The sequence below is a fragment of the Hemicordylus capensis genome, chromosome 16 (genome assembly GCF_027244095.1).
Source record: "Hemicordylus capensis ecotype Gifberg chromosome 16, rHemCap1.1.pri, whole genome shotgun sequence".
NCBI classification, from domain to species: Eukaryota; Metazoa; Chordata; class Lepidosauria; order Squamata; family Cordylidae; genus Hemicordylus; species Hemicordylus capensis.
Genome location: NC_069672.1, coordinates 15,534,752 through 15,555,165, shown reverse-complemented (window position 1 = coordinate 15,555,165; position 20,414 = coordinate 15,534,752). Strand labels below are relative to the sequence as shown.

The 20,414-nt window shown below is 49.7% G+C and overlaps 1 protein-coding gene across 3 annotated transcripts; it reads right to left on the bottom strand.

The window, feature by feature from the left end:
* Positions 1 to 78: 78 nt before the first annotated feature.
* TNFRSF8 (TNF receptor superfamily member 8) lies at positions 79 to 19,290 on the bottom strand. 3 transcript variants are annotated; one of them, XM_053280613.1, is made up of 10 exons: positions 18,878 to 19,290; positions 11,482 to 11,572; positions 7,869 to 7,997; positions 6,671 to 6,835; positions 5,441 to 5,522; positions 4,499 to 4,713; positions 3,612 to 3,734; positions 2,474 to 2,499; positions 1,890 to 2,100; positions 79 to 669 (listed from the first exon to the last, which is right to left on the bottom strand). In XM_053280613.1, exons 1-10 carry the CDS (start codon positions 18,953 to 18,955, stop codon positions 422 to 424), a joined length of 1,368 nt encoding a protein of 455 aa, XP_053136588.1. In that variant the 5' UTR covers positions 18,956 to 19,290; the 3' UTR covers positions 79 to 421. The 3 variants fall into 3 exon arrangements, with proteins under 3 accessions (XP_053136588.1, XP_053136590.1, XP_053136591.1); XM_053280615.1 differs by having other exon boundaries at positions 1,890 to 2,097; XM_053280616.1 differs by lacking the exon at positions 18,878 to 19,290 and adding an exon at positions 18,676 to 18,800.
* Positions 19,291 to 20,414: the final 1,124 nt, after the last annotated feature.

Below are 20,414 nucleotides of genomic sequence, written 5' to 3'. Positions count from 1 at the left end.
ACAAAATTCAAACATATTTAAATACAAGAATACAGTCATGTATAAATAGGAGTTTATATATAAACCCTGAACAGTCGCAAGGATTTTGAGCTTCGAGAGTCTGCTTGGGAATTTTCTCTCCACAAATTTGTAAGTAATCAAGATCACACTTCCCAGAAAGCACCAGAAAACCTACCGAAAGCACCTTTGTCAAAGGACTTCCATTAAAATAATAATAATTGAGCTCATCAAATAATCTCCCATTTATAAACCAGAAGGGAACGTATCCTCTCTTCCTATAAATACATCTGTGGTATTGTTTCATAACACTGATGTGAGGCCGACACTCAGCCAAGTTCGTTGAGCCCTTTCCCAATTAAAAGTGTTTTCCCCGAGAATTCACGTTGAGAAGTACAGCAGGACTTTTAAAAAAACTTTCCTTCTATATCGTCAGAGGCTTCTCAGTAGAATGGTTGAATTCCCACTCTTCCTCTACGGGGGTTGTGATGTCACTTCTTGGATAGAATTCCGTTTCCTGTTCCGGATAGTGTACCACCATTTCCTTTCTCCCAGGTTCCTCTTGGCCCCCAGCACTTCCGTCTTCATCTTTAGCGGAGCAGGTTTTCCCAGCAGGCACTTCCGAAACAGATCCCACAATCACCGTTCCAGCTCGCATGATGTAGATTTTTTCTGGGGGAGGAAAGGTTCACTTATTAATTTCCCTCCTTCACCCAACCTGCAGTGAAGCCTCATACAAAATGGTCCTCCCACGGTCATTTTGAGCAAAAGGCAGAGAAACGGGAGGGCAGCAACACCGATACTGCTGTGCAGACGCAGAATTGTTTCGAATCCGACACATCTTGAGTCTCTCAGCTTTCTAGATCATGTTTGTGTTCTAGAACACAGGGACGAGAACCACTGGCTTTTGAGGCACAGTTTGGTGAGCTATCTAGGGGAATAGAGAGGCCAGAAACTTGGTCTCTGGTCCTCAAGAATGCTGTGCACCCTCCTGCTGTTCCTTACCCTTCCAATCCGAGACTCCCATTTCGTTCTAAATGCAGAACTTTCATCTAGCCTTCTCAGTGACTCCTCTTACACTCTTCCCTCTCCTGTCGTATGTACCTGCTCCATCTCTAGGCCAAGAGTGCAACCATAAACAGCACTGATGCTCGAGTTCAACCTGAGGGCCAAAACAGACCAGCCACTTGAGGGACTCTGAACATGTGCAGAGTAAATTTCCTCATGCTCGCAATTGTGCAGGAGGCCTGATATCCTGTTCCAGGCTGAGCCAAGCCAGGGATCTGGGAGGGTCACATACCCTGGACAGCTCCAAGAGGGCAGAGATCAGCACCTTGGCCAGCTCCAAGCAGGAACCCACAGGAGTTGGGTCTAATTCAGGCCTGCTCAACTTAGGCCACCCAGCTGTTTTTGGACTACAACTCCCATAATTCTCAGCCACAGCAGCCAATAGCCAGGAATTATGGGAATTGTAGGCCAACATCTGCAGGAGGGCCGAAGTTGAGCAGGCCTGGTCTAATTGTATGACTGGGAGCTAATTGGCCCTGTCCCCTTCCTAGGAAAGGTCCTGTTGCTTAAAGGGACCTTGCCTAATTTTCTAAGCAATGGCTCTGGTGGCAGTGGGGGGGCACGCAGTAGGTTTGGCACGCAAATCAGGGGACTCCCCAATTCAGGTCACGAAGGCAGGGTTGTGTCCTTGAGTTGCAACACAGATGCTGGCTGGGTTTCCCCCAAGCTCTGCCAGTGTGGAGGGGCCTGGTTGCGTGTGGTTGCCCAGGATATGGGTTGTAGGGCCTTCCCACCCTGTCTCACCCCCTGGGCTGTGCATCTTGTTCCCCAATTTGTGTGTGGGGGGGGATCTTTGATTCAGGGTCATGACATCCACAACTCACCAATGTGGTTGCTGGTATGGCTCCGCAGATCAGGTTCTGCGGATGCTCCACCATCTGCCTGAACCAGCTCGGCGCTTTCGGGAATCAGCTCAGAGGCAACGTCCATTTCCAAGAGGGAGGCGTTCTTGGGGGCATCCTGAAGGGTTTCGAGGTCCTTCAGTTCTCCCTCTCCCGAGGCTTGGCCTGCCAGGCTGGGCGCACGAATCCTCTTCTTGCGAAGGCAGAAAACCAGCAGAGCAATTATCATTCATCCTCAAACGGGCACCCCTCTTTCACATAGGGAGTTTATACTCAAAGCAGCTTCCAAAAAAGCAAGCAACGCATTATATACCATCAATTGCAGCCATGAAGATGTGCCCAAAGCATGCTAGGAAAACTGTAAGACAGCAGCACCAGACAAAGACAAGCTTAAAAACAGCATGTTGAAAGCCTGATTGGGTGACAGATTCTGCCCCAAGGCGGGGCAAGAGAGGAAAAAGTTAGGAGAGCTGGCCACACCCACACCTCCCCCAAAGTCACTCTGGCAATCTGAACAGTCCCTAACTCACAGCTTACGTTGAAAACAAAACAGAGGTCATACTCACAGCACAGATCTTTGCCTGGTTTTGGACTGTGAGAAAGACAGACAGAGGGAGGTTAGAAACTTGTGTCTCAATATCGGCAGTATCCCAAAGAAATGTCTCCATCCAATATGCAATGATGATGAGTTTAGATGCTGCAACAAATGCAGATTTTTTTCTGCAGTGTGCATACCTCCCGTTGATATGAAAGTTGGCAGAAGCAGTTTTATGTATCCGTTTCATAATATGCATGGGATGAGAATTAAACTCAAAAGTTATGTAGTTTGTGTTGTGTGTGTGTGTGTGTGTGCATTTAGGTTTATTTCAGTACGTGGATATTAGCAATAAGGAAGTTATAAGGAAATATGCATCCTCCTGATCCTAACCCTGCAAAAATCCAATAATAATTCCCGTAGGGAATCCCACACACCCTGCTATGAGCATGACACAGATGGAAGACAGCCACCTACTGGCAAACTGAAGTCACGCCACCAAGTCTGGAAAAGGTGTGCGTGGTTTACAAGCACACAGCAATGTGGAACTCCGGCAACTGGCAGGGGTCCCGTTTCCATCCCTGCTGGCAGCCTCTCTAGGTGGGAATGAATTCCTCTCCGAAAAGCCGCTACCAGTCAGGGCTGACAAACCTGATCCAGATGGATACAACTTTATATGACTTCTCTTCCTTTTCCAAGACCCTTTTCATTTGGGTGGGGCCCATGGCACTGGGGAGAGGGATACCTGACCTACCTCGCAGGGTTGTTGTGAGGATAAACACAACCACATACAGGGCTCCTCGGAGGAAGAGCGGAGTATAAATGTAAAAATAAAATAAAAAACAATATATTGCTCTACACTCACTGCTCAACTTTTCCCCTCACCAGCAAGCTGTTATAAGCTGTGAAGGGGAAAACTTATGGGCAAAATTTTATGCTTGCAAGTTGCAACCTTTCCCCTTGACAGCTGATAACAGCTAGAGGGGAGGCACTTTGGATCAGAGCGGCAGGGTTGGACGAGTAAGACGCCTGTCCCACCCACACCATGGTCTCGATCCGGATCTCTTCATGTTTTGGGAGAGAGAAAGACGTTGGGTGGTCTCCATGTCCCGACTGGCTTGGCCCAAAACGTTAGGACTGGAGTCCACGGGGGGGCTTTGCAGACTCACTCTTTATTTTGTGGGGGATGATCCACTTCCTGCACACTCTCCTCCGCCTCAGGACGAGCAAGGCAGCCAGGAGCACCAGGACGGAGAAGAGGACCACCCCCGCGATGGTCGCATGGTCATCATCTGGAAGAGAGAGAGAGAGACACCAAGTGGGTCGGCTTGATTCTGGTCCCAGAAAGCTGCCAGGAATCAGCACGGACCATGGGAGCAAAGGATACTACGACTGCCGGTTACGATGGAAGCTGTTTTGCTGGAGATTCTTTTCCCCTCTATTTCCCACAAGGGTATTTCTTTTATTGATTTGATTTCTAGATCGCCCTTTCAAAAAATGGCGCAGGGCAGTTTATATTAATGCCGAAGCGACGTAGGAAGCTGCCACATACTGAGTCAGACCCTTGGTCCATCCAGCTCAGTACTGTCTACCCAGACTGGCAGCGGCTTCTCTGCAATTTAATGCAGGGGTCTCTCCCAGCCTTATCTGGAGATGCCGCCAGGCAGGGAACTTGGGACCTTCTGCATGCAAGTTGGCAGGTGCTCCTCCCAGAACGGCCCTATCCCCGAAGGGGAACATCTCACACACGGTGTCCCATCCAAGGCAGGCCCTGCTTAACAAAGGGGACGATCCATGCATGCTACCGCAAAAACAGTTCTCCTGCAAAACCCATGGAAATTCCTAGGACTGCTTTCTGTTGTCCCTTGGAGGTTAACGCCGATTCCTGGAGGTTCCAGGCCAATCCCGGAGGATTGGCAAGCCTAACGTTAGTGCAACCCTCCTCTGAAGGAAATAAGCCCCAGAAAAGGCTGCTCTCTCCCAGAGATGTCCAGCTCCGGGAGAAGCACAGGATGCCTCGAATCAACTCCAAAAGAAGCCCCCCCCATCTGCTAACCGTTCTTTGGAGGTCTCTCTGCAGGCTGGGGGCCGGCCACATGGCTGGTGCTGAATGGGTGTCTGGTGGCCGTGACCCCAAGAGTAGACGCACCGCCTCCTTTTGGAGTGAGCGCCCGGGCTGGCTCTGTAGCAGGGTTCAAAGACACGTCTGCGCAGCGTGTGTCGTGTGTGGAGTTCCCTCTGTGGGTGGTGACCTTGTTCATCTTGGCACAACTGCAGAGAACAGAAGAAGAAAGTGTGGCCACCGAGGCATGAAGGCTGCAGTCCTCCTGCATGACCCCCCCTCCCCCCAAAAAACACCTGGTATACTGGTCCTGCCCTTGGAGGTTCCATCTATCTCTCTTGGCTAACAGCTGGTGGCAGACTCATCTCTGAACGCAAACTGGGACTTCCTGCCCTATACTAAGTCAGACCCTTGGTTCATCTAGCTCAGCATTGTCTACACTGACTAGCGGAAACCTCTTCTGCTTGCAGAGCAGATGCTTTCCCACAGAGCTACGGGCTCCCTCCACTAAGGAGAATATCTTAAAGCACCCACATGTCATCTCCCATCCAAATGCAAACCAGGGTGGACCCTGAGGAACCAAAGGGCAATCCATGCTAGCTACTACAAGACTGGATCCACCCTCACACACACACACACACCCCACACACCCAGAAGCCAGTGCTCTGTCTCTCAGCCCTCTTTACTGTTCTTTGTTGAACTGCTTTTTTAAAAAATATATATATATAGCAAAAACGAACCATCTGTGCATTTTCTGTGCACCTTTTCTTTCCCCCAGCTCAGAGTCTGGGTCCTTGGAGTTCACCAATGTACAGTAGCCATCATCACATCCACTGAAATCCTCATAATCCATCCTGCCTCTGGCCAACAGGGCAAGCCATCGCTAAATAAACCAAACAACCCCAAATAAATCAACCCAGAAGAAGGAGCACCCACTTGGTGTGAGACTTGCATTCCTTGGAACTCGAAACCTGGGCAGAGAAAGACCCCGGAGGGCACTGTTCACATTCGGGGGTGCCTGGCAGAAAGACAAAGGACTGGATTTAAATATATATGATAAGCACAAGAACAGCAGAAGAACCTGGCCGGATCAAACCCGAGACCTGTAAACCCCAGAATCCTGCTTCCAAGAACAGCCACCCAGATCTCCCAGGACGTCCGCAAGCAGAAACGGAAGGCATCATTCTGGGGTTGCAGAATGAGAAACACACACCCCCCCATCCCCGGGGCGCAGAATTTCAAGTCGAATCAACTTCATTCCAGTCTCTGACCATCAGCTCTGTCACATAACACCCATCAGCTTTGCCGCTTGGCCAATACCCTGCAATGGTCAGACTATAACCAACACCATCATGATTTATCCTTGATTAATTAACTCATATTGTCTATTGCATGCAGCGGCACAAAACTTAGCAAGATTTGATGTAACTCTTAAGTGTCTAAGCAAATAAAATTCATCGGAGTGACTGGGAAAGCCACCCAAGAGAGGAGCAAGCAAAGCTCTCTTAAGATCTTTATAAACTTGACAGGATAGTAAAACGTGCCCTAAAGATTCCACACACACACCCAAACACATAGGATTTGTGATTTAATCCCTCTTTTTAAAACAAAACACCTATATCAGGCAGTAGCGATATTGGAAGATACTGAAAGGCTTCATCTCATACTGTGCGGGAGATGGCAATGGTCAACCCCTCCTGCATTCTACCAAAGACAACCACGGGGCTCTGTGGTCGCCAGGAGTCAGCACCGACTCGACGGCACACTTTACCTTTTAAAACTCTCAAAGGAAGGACATGAAATCTCGCCATTGCAAAGGTTTCCCGGAAGCAGAAACAGAATTCTGATTCACAAGCAGAAACAGAAGGCATCATTCTAGGGCTGCAGAATGAGGATTCCCCGGGCGCAGAATTTGAATCGGCTGCAGAAGAGCACGCATCATGGGTGTTTGGGGGCTGCTTGACTAACAAGCAGAAAGTTGCCGGTACGAATCCCCGCTGTTACTATATCAGGCAGCAGCGATCTAGGAAGATGCTGAAAGGCATCATTTCATACTGCGCGGGAGGAGGCAATGGTCAACCCCTCCTGTATTCTACCAAAAGAAAACCACAGGGCTCTGTGGGCACCACGAGTCGACACCGACTCGACGGCACAACTTTACCTTACCTGTGGGTTTGACTCTAAAGCCCGGCTCACAGGTGATCTGGGAGGTCACAGGGGAACACTCCGCACACGAATTATGTATCGGCTGCGTACAAGACATCCCCGGCTGGCAGGCGCACTTCGCATTGGAGTATTCGCTGCATGGGGACTCCTGAACCAGATTGTGCTCTGCAGGAGGAGGAGGAGAAGAAGTGGCAGGAAGAGCAGGAAGGGGAGAGCCACTCTCTCAGGGACGGAGGGTTCTGTGCAGCTGGGGCAGCCGGCCCGTGGACTGTACCACGTAAAGAGGTCGTTTTTTGAATGCTCCCCCAACATTAAGAGAAAGCTCCTTAAAAGCAGAGCACGAACAGCACAAAGAGATCATGGGGTGGGAATCTCCCTTCCTGATCTACTTGCAAGGATTTATTTATTTTTTTAAGTGCAAGCCTTTAGGAAATTGTGCAATTCCTCCCACAGTCTGAAATAGTACTTCTTTAAAATACTGATATCCCACCTCTCCAGTACAATACTGCCCGGGTTAGCTCACAACAGTAAGAGCAATATAAAATCCGACACGGTAAAACAAATAAAGCACGATGCAGAACAAAAGCAATTAAAACAAACCCCATTAAAATTAAAATTAAAAACCCAAAAACCCACCGGGGCGTTTTTCACACCGCCAGCTTTACCACGAGGCTTTACTGTGAGTTTGAAGTTGCCCAAAGCAAATGCCAACAGTGACTTTTTTAACCCCAGATATAAATTGGGTTACACTCTTGACGCTCGGTGAAAAACCCGAATTGTGTGTGAACTGCTCCCCAATAGCTTGCAGATACTTTGGGGTAAATCTGGTTGATGTGTACACACACACCTCCATTCTGGAGGAGATGTGAACTGAAAGCCCTGTGTGGAAAACGCTCAGGCTGTAATAACACAAATTAAAAAGCCTCTCTACACAAGTAAAATTTAAGAGATTTTTTTTTTTAAACCCTCTAATGTAGAATTAAAAATATGGCATTTGCTGCCACAAGGTGTGTTGCGACAGTCACAAGCATTTCTGGACATCTCCACCTTCTATGGGGCTGACTCTGCAGGGAGAGAGAGAGCCCCCTTTGCCGGAAGTAACAGCTAGGAGGGGTTAGGAAAGGCAGGCAGAAAGGATGTGCGTGCAGAGTGCAAAGCACAGCATGATACAGGGAACCTTCCGCCCTGAAAGAAATACCTGGGGTGCAGGTCATACAGATCTGGCAGCGCGGTTTCGCGAACTGCTGGTTCAGGAACTGATTGGGTTGGCATCGCTTTATGCAGTCTTCAACGGGATCTGTAGGGCATTCCTTCTTCGGGATGTATCCTAAGAGGAGAGAGAGGGGGCATTGTTTAACCGAGTCCAGGACGGTGGACCCTGTGGATTTCGCCATCACAGGGCCTTGATCTGAGTTAGCAAAACGTGTTGAGCCCCCGGACCCAGAGAGTCTCCAAGACTTACGCTTTCTACCACCCCCCCCCCACACACACAAAAGAGGAGAAACTGCCTCCTCCAGTGGATGTTGTGGGGGCAGAGTTGATAGAGAGCATTATGGGACATCAGTTGTGCATCAGAAAGGAGAGCTGGTCTTGTGGTCACAAGCATGACTTGTCCCCTTAGCGAAGCAGGGTCTGCCCTGGTTGCATATGAAAGGGAGACTAGAAGTGTGAGCCCTGTAAGCTATTCCCCTTAGGGGACGGAGCTGCTCTGGGAAGAGCAGAAGGTTCCAAGCTCCCTCCCAGAAAGCATCTCCAAGATAGGGCTGGGAGAGAGTCCTACCTGCAGCCTTGGAGAAGCCGCTGCCTGTCTGGGTAGACAGTACTGAGCTAGATGGACAAGGGTCTGACTCAGTATGTGGCAGCTTCCTATGTTCCTAAATGAAGTGACGGCTCTCTCTAAACTCTTCTGCAGTTGACGCTGGCTTCATAGTTCATTTTTATTGAATTGCATCGAATAGGCCTCGATGGCTGCAAGTTAGTACTCCTTGGCACACACATTTTCTTTGTGCAGGACTTTTCCTCCTCACATAATCCATGAGCCAGGCTCACAAGATTTGGCCAAATCCATACCATCTCAGGAGAGGAGTGCTCATAGTGATTGTCGGCAACGTCTACACACACACCCCAAAGATGGAAAATCTATTTTATTTGTTTGTTTGTTTGTTTATATTTTTTGCCTTTATATCCCGCTCTTCCTCTGAGGCACAAATGCCCAGGCTCAAACTATCATACTTGGGACACATTAAGCGAAGACCCAACTCCCTTGAGAAGTCCATCATGCTGGGGAAAGTGGAAGGCAAGAGAAGAAGAGGATGGCCAGCAGCAAGGTGGATGGGCTCAAATTCAGCATCAATGAATGCACCACTGAGAGAGCTTAAAGGCCAAGTTGGAGACAGATCATCCATCCTGGAGAGAATCTATCTATGGGGTCACTAAGAGTCAACACCGACTGGACGGCACTTAATCAACCAATCAATCAAGGGATGTGGAGGCCCTGGACTTCGGGGCCGATGCCCAGGGGTAAGAGCCTCTAGGGGAGGAGGCCTCAGCCGCCGAAGAGATCAGCTTGGCCACAATGCCAGTGTAGCCGAAACCCCGCTGAATGCCACGGCGTGCACAGCGTGCCATCAACCCAGCGGAGAAATGCCAGAAATGTCCTTCAGAACGAAAATAAAAAAACCTCCCCGCCTACAGTTTTCTTTGAAATCATCGAAGGGGGTTTTGGGCTTTGCACTGGGTCTGCGGGTTCACACCAGCTCTGGTGAATCACCAACCTCTCTTAGGTAACATTCTTGAGCAGGGTGGGGTGTGGGGAGGCCCCCGGCGTCCACTTCCTGTGATCCAGACCACATGCTCTCATTTTCTTTCTTTCATAGAGGGCCTCCAGTTCTGGTTATTATGAGCTCACCACAACAAAGAGTCTTAAATACACACGCCGGGTTTTGACTGTTTAATAACAAACGAGAGGGGAACTTTAAAGCCCCCTCCCCTCCCGGTGATCTCTTGTTCCCCCCTCCCCGGAGATGAGTCCAAACAATATCTTTCAAACAATATTGTTTCTGTCCAAACAAGCTGATGCATTCCCTGCAGCTGGAGCGGCCAGGGAGAGTAAAGCCAGCTGCCGTCTCTACCTTGAAACCACACGCACGTTTCCTCGGAAGTGAGTCACTGGGTTCAATGGAGCTTGCTCTTAGGTAAACACACGTGTACGACTGTGGCCGAAGACCTGGGAGGCCTGCCATGGGCCGTGTGCTTTACTTCTGAGTACAGGTGCGTAGGCTTGTGCAGGGTTCCTAGAGCCTTCTCTGGAACTCCTCGCCCCTTGATCTTAGGCCTGCCGCCTCCCTGTTTAATTGTAAATGAAAACCGAATGCTGTATTTCCCCTAAATCTGTACATTTCATCTGTGATTTCCCTGTTTTAATGCTTGCCTTATCTTGCCTTTCTATGGTTTTAGAGGTTGCGTGAGACCGTGACTTTTTAAAATGAATTTCATTGTAAGCTGCCACGAATTCATTTATGAAGGATGGTGCATATATCTTTTAAATAAAATCAATCCGTCCATCTATCATCTAAAAATCCTTTCTGAATCAACACAAAAGGCATTCCTTTTGGGGGCCTTTTAAGATGGGCCTTTTTTGGCTGTGGCCCCTGGATTCGGCAATGCCCTCCCAGGTGAACTTAGCCACATAGCCCACTTCAGCATTTTTGAAGAATCCTTCGAGACTTTTCTTTTTAAAGAGCTTCATAATTTTTTTAATTCTCATTTGTTCAAGCGGGTTCTTAATGTATAAATCTGGTTTTGTGTCTAGCGTTAACGGAGTTTTACTCACTTTTATACGAATACAATGAATATTTATATTTATTTATATTAGAAATTTGAATATTTATATACCACTTTTTAAATTTTTCTCCCTATTCTTATGGCCTGCCCCAAGCACTATTGCCCTGGAGCGATGGGATAGAAATATTTTAAGGAAATAAGCAAATAAATAAACCCCCACTTAATCGAGTAACATATTTTTAAAAAATATGCTGTGAGCTTTAGAAGCTGTGTATTAGGTGGGAGGTGGATAGGTCACCAACTTAGAGCGGTATTCAACTCCACTCACATGCAGGAGTGGAGGCGTCTTTAAGAGCCAGCTTGGTGTGGTGGTTAGCGTGCTGGACACGGACCAGGGAGACCCGAGTTCAAATCCCCATTCAGCCTCATGATCCTTGCTGGGTGACTCTGGGCCAGTCACTTCTCTCTCAACCTAACCTACTTCACAGGGTGGTTGTGAGGGGAAACTGAAGTATGTAGTACACCGCTCTAGGCTCCTTGGAGGAAGAGCGGGATATAAATGCAAAATAATAATAATAATAATAATAATAATAATAATGAGGAGACCCGAGTTCAAATCCCCATTCAGCCATGAGACTTGCTGGGCGACTCTGGGCCAGTCACTTCTCTCTCGGCCTAACCTACTTCACAGGGTTGTTGTGAAAGATAAACTTAAGTATGTAGTACACCGCTCTGGGCTCCTTGGAGGAAGAGCAGGATAAATAAATAAATAAATAAATAAGATGGGGAGACTGCTAGTGTCAGTTCTCGTTAACTACTTAATTAAAAATAATAATTGGGTGTGCATAACTGGGTCTCAACACAGCAAGGAGGGCTTTGGGGCTTGGTCTGAATCCTCCCCCCACCCCCGGCCTCCCGGGGTAACCCAAGGCAAGCCCCCCCCACCCCCCGAAGCAGTTTTTGTTCATTTCAGTGGGGAACCGAAGATTTCCCAGCGGGTTATTGCCTGACTGTACAAAGATACTGACCCATTTGGCAACGAAAGCAGCATTTCTGGGACTTCTGGTCGTAGTACCACTTCTCACGGGGGTCACAAGACTGAGGCGAAAGAGCTGGCCCCTAGAATGTCAGAGAGACCAAAAGGCACCATTAGAAACTTCCCCTTCAGGGAAGAGAGCTGGTCTGGTGGTAGCAAGCATGACTTGTCCCCTTAAGCTAAGCAGGATCTGCCCTGGTTGCATACAAAAGGGAGACTAGAAGTGTGACCCCTGGAAGATATTCCCCTTAGGCGATGGAGCTGCTCTGGGGAGAGCATCTAGGCTCCAAGTCCCCTCCCTGGCAGCATCTCCAAGATAGGGCTGAGAGGGATTCCTGCCTGCAACCTGGGAGAAGCCGCTGCCAGTCTGTGTAGACAATGCTGAGCGAGATGGACCAAGGGCCTGACTCAGTCTAGGGCAGCTTCCGATGTTCCTTCCTATGTTCCTATGCCCCGCGCATGGCGCAATGCTTTGGAATGAGAGCACAAATCCACAAGGAACACACAGCAAGCATGGAAATTCTAAAGGAAGCTCAGTTCCACCCCCGGCTCTCTGAGCTTGTGCAATGCCACCGCATGATCCTCATGCTCTCTCTCATGAGCTCTCTAACACACACACACACACACACACACATCCCGCACACAGGGCTGAAAAAAGCAACCAAGACGATCAGGCGGTTGGCGCACTTTTGGACTTCTCCTAGAAATAAAGCATTCACTGGACCTGGAGTCTGGTCACTGTTCCCTCTAAGGCATGTGTGCGCTCACAAGTTTTCTGATCTTCGCTCAGTTCATTTTAGACCTCGCTCAGGCTGAATCAGGAAGGCCCCACTCTGAATGCAGGTGCACACCCAGTGCCTTGATCCTGCTGCCCAGAACAAAACTCATTCTGCACAGCGATGAAAATAATTAGAGGGACCACTGAGTCCGGTGTATAGTTCGGGTCACCATTCCTAAAGAAGGATATTGTAGAACTGGAAAAGGGGCAGAAGAGGGCCACCGAGGTGATCAGGGGCCTGGAGCACCTTCCTTAGGAGGCAAGGCTACAACCCCTGGGGCTTTTTAGTTTCAGAAAAAAGACAACTGTGGGGAGACATGATTGAGGTGTATACAATTATGCATGGAGTAGAGAGAGTAGACAGGGAGAACTTTTTCCTCCCTCTCACACCACACTAGAACCAGGGGTCACCCCATGAAACTGATTGCCAAGAAAACGTAGGACCAACAAAAGGAAGTACTTTTTCACACAATGCATCATCAACTTGTGGCAGAGAGTTCCACAAGATATGGTGGCAGCCAACAACCTGGATGGCTTTAAGTGGGGTCTGGATAGATTCACGGTCTATCGATGGCTACTAGTCTGAGGGGTAGTACTTCCAGCCTTAGGATGCCTCTGAATACCAGTTGCAGGGGAGCAATAGCAGGAGAGAGGGCATGCCCTCACTTTTTGCCTGTGGGCTCCCCAGAGGCATCTGGTGGGCCACTGTGTGAAATAAGGACGCTGGACTAGAGGGGCCTGCTTGGGCCTGATCCAGCAGGGCTGTTCTTACGTTCTACTGAGGAACAACACTTCCAAAGAAGCCGCAGCATTTCTTTGCAGAAGGTTTCGGGTTTAAATCTCTAGCATCTAGCTTACTATTACAGGAAGTTAGCTGGACCAAGAATCTGACTCAAGAAGTCAGCTGCGTATGCATATCAGGAGTTCCGTGGGAAGAGTACGTGAGTCCCAGGGCATGGTTGAAGGGCACGTGATACAGCCACCTTGCTGAAGCTTGGTGTAATCCGTGCCCAGATGGGAGACCCACGAATGCCACCTTTGCCGGTGGGCAGTGTTTATCGCTCAGTGGTGGGGCATCTGCTCTGCATGCAGAAAGTCTCACGTTCCCTCCCTGGCAGCATCTCCAGGTTGGGCTGGGAAAGTCCCTTATCTGAATCCCTTGGAGAGCTGCTGCCAGTCAGAGTAGACCATACTGAGCTAGATGGACTAGGGTCTGACTCAGTAGGAGGCAGCTTCATTGAGAGGCACTGGGAACGAGCAGACAGGTCCGTTCATTTCTGACGAGGAGGACCTGGGTATGAATCACACCTATGCCCGGTTCCCTGCTCAAATCGAGACCACCGCTTGTTAATAAGAGTGCTCTCTGGATGCAGACGGGAGGTCCACATTTGACGCAGCTGGTCTCATTTGTTGACCTGGAAATGAGGCAGCAGATAAGAGGGGTGGAAAGTCCCCTGGAGACCCTAGAGAGGGGAGTTCCCACAGCTCTGTGGCAGACCACATGCTTTGCATGTGGAAAGGTCTGCCTGCCTGCAATCACTGGCATCTCCAGGTTTAGCGAAGGATCTCAACAGGCAAGCAGGGATGGGAAGTATCCTGCAAAGTCACGCTCGGCTGTCAGAGGCGTCAGCACGGGGGAAGACCAACTCTATTCTGTGCTGACTCAGAGGGCAGAGCAAGAGAAAGTGAAAGCGGAAAAGCAAAATCTGAATAGCAATATTGCCTTGAGCCCTGTTGCCAGTTAAGTGCAGCTGCTGACGCTTGCCATCGGCTCGTTTGGCGGACCACCTGCTGGACCTTTTCTGTGGCTGCCCCCGGGGCTTTGCAATATGCGCCCTGTTGAAATAAGAGCATCTCTTTCTCGGTTTGTTTTCTGGAAGGCCCTCAAGACACACCTGTTTTTCTCAGGCTTTTAACTGACGTTAATTTTAAACTGATTAATTGTTTTTCTCTCGTGAGATGGTTTGAACTTTTCGTTGGGTGAAATTGTTTGAACTCTGTTTTAAATTGGTTGGGTTTTAAATTGTGTAACCACCAAATGGCGCAGCAGGGAAGCAACCTGCCCAGAGAGCAGGAGGCTGTTGGTTCGAATCCCCGCTGGTGTGTTTCCCAGAATACGGGAAACTCCTATATCGGGCAGCAGCGATATAGGAAGGTGCTGAAAGGCATCATCTCATACTGCGCGGGAAAAGGCAATGGTCAACCCCTCCTGTATTCTACCAAGAAAAACACATGGTTCTGTGGTCGTCAGGAGTCAACACCGACTCAACAGCACAACCTTTCCTTTCCTTTTAAATTGTGTACTTTGCCTAAAGATGCACATATCAGGCAGTATATAAATAGGATGAATAAATAAATATTTTAAAGAGCTGCATTTTTTTTTAAGGTAAGCATGCCAGCAACATCTGTTTTCAGCCTGAGCTCAGCTTTGAAAAGGACACCGGGAATCGCCAGAGGACCTCTGAGCCTACACAGAGGGCAAAAAGGACATTGCAGAGGTACCCTCTGAGCATACAGAGGGCAAATCCCAGAGGGTTTTGTGGCTGCTCCTCCTCCCACTTCATGCCAAAGTTTAAGAAGTCAAATCCCTGGAAGGCTTCTCTCCTAAGCTCTCCACCTCTGGGTTTCGGAAGGAGGATTTCCAGGGATTGGACTTTTTAAAGTGCTGGCACCTCTTTCTTGGTGGGAATTGAGTCCAGACCGTAAGGGTGTACGGGCAAGAAGTGATGGGTTTTAACAGAGACACCCACATCTTTTTCTAAATGGTGTTTTGCTTTTGTTTTTAAACATTTGACAGGAACTGCCCACACGCTAAGCTTTTGCTATGTCTCGGCAGCAATGAGAGTAAACTGGAATTCTTTTTTTTTTAAATGCAAAAAAATGAATGCATTTTATATATAAGATCAGCCCTGCAGATCAGGCCAGAGGCTTATCCTGGTGCTCTGTTCTGCAGTAAAATGTTTCGGCTTGGCAGGATCGTTCCGAAAACGTGACTAGCTTGTGCAGCCCTCATAGGAACCTAGGAAGCTGCCATATACTGAGTCAGACCATTGGCCAATGGCCTATCTCACTCAGTATTGTCTTCACAGACTGGCAGCGGCTTCTCCAAGGTTGCAGACAGGAGTCTCTCTCTCAGTCCCGTCTTGGAGATGCTGCCAGGGAGGGAACTTGGCACCTAGATGCTCTTCCCAGAACAGCTCGATCCCCTAAGGGGAATCTCTTCCAGTGCTCACACTTCTAGTCTCCCATTCAAATACAACCAGGGCAGACCCTGCTTAGCTAAGGGGGCAAGTCATTTTTGCTACCACCAGACCAGCTCTCCTCCCCGCCACCTTTTAAAACCATCTAGATTGGTGGCTAGCACCCCATCCAGTGGCAGAGAATTCCATAGTTTAATTGCATGTCGTGTAAAGAAGGGCTTCATTTTGTCTAATATGGGGCTGCACAATTTCGGCCCTCCTGTGGACGTTGGACTACAACTCCCATCATCCCCAGTGGCAGTGGGCAATAGTCAGGGATGATGGGAATTGTAGGCTAGCAACAGTTGGTGGCTGCAGTTGTGCAGGGGTGTGTGTATATATATAACTCTCACCCCCCCCCCGCATGCGGTTCTAGGTTCTGTGTCTGGCAATAAACCTGCAATTGGGCAAAATCCTGACCACGCACCCCACGTGGATTTTTATATATTGTAAAAGGGAGCTTTGTGACCGGCAAGATGGCGAGGCAATCAAATTGGTACAAATCAGTTGTCCTTTCAGGTTTTTGTGGGTTTTTTTTGGGGGGGGGAGTTCCTCCGAGCCTGGTCTGGGGGGAATATTGTACCGTTGCTGCCAACGTGACAAGAGAGGGACTCTCAAAGTTGGTCCCCAAGTTGGTGTTGGACTACAGTGCCCATCACTCCCTGCCATAGTGGCTGTGTATGATGGGAGTTGTAGTCCGACAACATGTGGGGACCCAACTTTGAGAGCTCCTGCAACAAGAGGCTAAAATTAAAAATGCATTTGTTAAAAAAAAAAATTCAGCCGGGACTTCTCTGGGGCAAGAGGAAACAAAGAAGCCTGCCTAGATGCAAGTTTGCCCTTCGTTTGCATGCAACCCCACTCTCTAGGGCCAGCCAACCTCAAAGCTTCTTCTGAAATGTCTGTCCTTTTCCCCTTCTTTTCATGTCTCAACTCAACTCTTGCTGCCTTTCTGGTTTCCACTCAAATCTGAACTTCACCAGTCATCCAGAGAAATGGGACTCAGAGTCTTTGATGAGGTAGATCCAGAGATGGTCTGACTCTTCCGCCGAGGATGCACCCAGCAGAAACCTAATCTGTGGAACTCATTGCCACAAGAGACGGGGATGGCCACCAGGTTTGACAGACAGCTTCCAAAGGGGAGCTGACAGAGGAAGAGAAGTCAAAACTAAATGAACCTTTGGTCAGTTCCACTGGGGTAGTTTTTAATGCTCTTAACTGTATCGATCATTATGAATCACACCTCCATGTGCAGAGGCAGTCTACCACCAATCCGAGGGACAAACATCGGGGGAAGGGCTGTGACCGCCTTGCCTTTTTGGAGGCTTCCTGGAGGCATCTGGTTGGCCGTTGCGGGAAACGGGATAGTTCTGCACCCCAAGTAAAATTATATGCAGTGCAGGAAACCCACCAGCCCGCTTCCCAGCACATGCGCAACATAATGAAAGGGACGCATGTTCAAAATGGTCACACGGGACGACTGACATGCAGTCTGTGGAGGACCTCTGAACCAGCAGCGCCTTCCGTGCAGGAAGCTGGCCACCCTTTCTTTATCTGGGCGCCACACCAAAATGACTCATTCATTAGTATCCTTTTGAGGCCACTGAACCCAGTTTGCTAGAGATGAGTGGCGAGAGAATTCAGTTTGCTAGAGATGAGTGGCGAGACCCAGAAATGGGTTCATGGTTCTCTCCAGGCTGGGTCAGCTGCTGCAGGAATTGACTGGGCCCGCCTGCAGAGAATTGCCCCGCGATTGCTCTACGAGAATTGACTGGACCAGTCAGCAAAAACCTGCAATCATTGCTCTTCTGATACCGTGTTTCCCCCAAAATAAGACAGTGTCTTATATTAATTTTAGCCCCCCAAAATGCACTAGGACAATTAGCGGTACATCAGAAATTACTGCTAGGTCTTACTTTCGGGGAAACAGGGTAGATGTTCAGCTCAAATTGTGTTCTTTCCCCACTGTAAAAACCCAACCACCACATCTGAGAAGTCAATTTTCCATCTGGCTGACTGGGCCTTGAAGACAGCCATTTAGAACAATGAAATACTGCCCGTATTGTGTGCATGTGTGTGTGTGTTGAATCAAATGGAATTAGATTCTGGGACCAAACTACCTCTAGAAAGCCACCCAAAGTGAAATTAAAGTGAGCGTTTGCTTATCTTATGCTTATTACTGGTCATAGACTGAAATAAACCATTCATTCATTGTACGTTTGTTTTGTACACTCCCTGGGGGTTACATATAAACCGACTAAATAAATAAATAGTTTGTGGTTGTTCAATAGTGACAAATATATGCTCAATGGCTCTCTTGGAATAAGCAGTACCATTCCAATTCCTGCCCAGCAAGCAGCTGCTATAAGAACAGCCCTGCTGGATCAGACCCAAGGTGGCCTCTCTTGCCCAGCACCCTGTTTCCCACAGGGACCCACAAGATGCCTCTGGAGTGCACAAGCAAGAGCTGAGGGCATGCCCTCTCTCCTGCTGTTGCCCTCCTGCAACTGGGATTGAGAGGCATCGTGCCTCTGAGGCTGGAGGTGGTGGCCCATAGCCACCAGACTAGTAGCCACTGATAGACCTGTCCTCTGTGAATCCGTGTGCTAAAAGCAGAGGAGCAGTTCTAGCGGGGGGGGGGACGTTGGCATCAAGAATCTCTGACTTCTCAGCGCTTCCCCTCGCCAAATACAATTCCCAAATTTTCAGGAGTCTCAATCGAACACACATTGACTGGGAGAGAAGTCCCACTGAGTTGAAGGAGGAAGCTTACTCCCGAGAAAGCACACAAGAGGGGTGGCCACGGGGAGGCAGCGCTTTCGGCCCGCTTGGCTCTGCAACTGCCGAGATGGAGAGCGGCTTATAGATTAACCACAGGATCCAGCTGGTGGATGCCAAAGCGCACCAGAGATCCATCAAGCAGGAGATGACCTCCTTGGCCCGGGAGCAGCTCTTCTTTCTCACTCGTTTCCTTGAGATCTCCTTAACTATTCGCCAGGATCTCTGAATAGAACCTCCACGTGCCGAGGAAGCCTACCGCGGCTGCCTACTGGGAAGGGACCTCAAGGTGGAAGGCCTCTTTCCTGCACACCCCAGAAGAGTTCTCCGCCAGCTGGGCCCGTGTGGGAAGCTGGGCGACAGGGACCCCAGCCGGTCTGCTCCAACTCACCTGCTCTCCGGATCCTCCTAGGACCTCGTCGGGCCGGCCGGGCGTTCTTTGGGAAGGGGTAGGTTTACCTTAGGGGGGAGAGGGCGAGGCTGCCTGCCTCGGGGAAGCCCGTCCGCGCAACTCCGTCCCACCACACCTCCCCCAGCATCCGTGCGCCCGGGCGCAGGCTCCAAATCCCGTGCGCCCTGGGAAGCCACCTTACCTGGGGAGGCGGCGCGAAGCTCCTCTGCAGACACCCCAGGAAGAGCAGCAAGCCGAGGGCAGGATTCTGGCCCCTCATGGTCCCCGACGGCTCTTCCTCCAGACTGGGCCAGAGCGCCGGCCGCCTTGCCACGCGGCGAGGAAGCAGGGGGTCCTCCTCCTCTCCAAGGCGCACAGAGCCGCCTCGCCCGCCAGCTCCGTCTCTCCTCCCCAGAGAGCGGCTTCTGAAGACGGAGGCACCCCAATCAAATCGAGAGAGCCGGGGTCTGGGAAGGCACAGCCCCAGGCGAGCTGTGGCAAACCGCAGCGCTCCGCCCCGAGGGGCCTCCGTTCCCCGAAGAAACCCCAGCCCAGTAAGAACAGGAGCGCGCCGCCGTCGGAGTCTGGCTGCCTGCTTGCTTCCAAATCGTGGCGCCCTCCCTTCTGACTCGGCACTTCCAAGCACCACCACCACCTCCTCCTTTTTCTTCTCCACGAGCTGCCCCTGTCTGCCTTCCGCGAAGGAGGGGGGTCACCATTTCAGGCAAAGGTTGCCAACCTCTGAACTTGCCCTGCTGCCGCTGCTCCTGTGCCTTCTTCGGCTGCTCCTTTCTGCAGCTTGACCTTTTTATCTGGTCAGTTGGCAATCATGTCAGACAGCCTTTTCCACAGCCACGTGAGCTGGATGACTGTCCTCTTTAAGAAAAATTGTGAAAACAATGACGCAGAATCTGGACTCATGAGCTTCAGAGCCACTGGGGAATTCGGACTAGGGTTTACCCCTCGTCTAAATCCAACACAACATACTTGTGTTGGGAAAAGACCAGAGAGAGCGAGAGAGAACACAGCAGAGGATATATGCAGAAGCACATTTTGCTTTTCAAGTAACTGTTTCGTAATAACAGCTGTGTGCAACCAAGCCAAAGGTCTGCCTTGTTCTTCTCCGGATTCTCAGGATCAGGGAGGAGAAAATTCAGGGAGGAGATGTCTATTAATGGGTATTCCCTGCCAGGTTTGCTGAACAGAGCTCTCAGGGCCTGGGATCGTGTACCTTTGATACTAGCTACTGCGGAGCAAGCAAGAGGTGGTTCTTGCCTCCGTGCCCAAGTTCTAGGCTTCTCAGGGGCTTCCTACCTAACTTTTCAACAAAAGTTTTCAAAGCGGATTACACAGAGAAATAATAAATACATAAGATGGCTCCCTCTCCCCAAAGAGCTCACAATCTAAAAGGGATGTAAGACAGACACCAGCAGTAGTCGCTGGAGGTCCTGGGCTGGGGGTAGAGAGGGCCAGTTACTTTCCCCCTGCTATGGTGTAGTGGTTAGAGTGCTGGACTAGGACCGGGGAGCCCCGAGTTCAAATCCCCATGCAGCCATGAGACTTGCTGGGTGACTCTGGGCCAGTCACTTCTCTCTCGGCCTAACCTACTTCACAGGGTTGTTGTGAAAGCGAAACTCAAGTATGTAGTACACCGCTCTGGGCTCCTTGGAGGAAGAGCGGGATAGAAATGTAAAATGATGATAATAATAATAATATTAAAGAGAATCACCATATTTAAA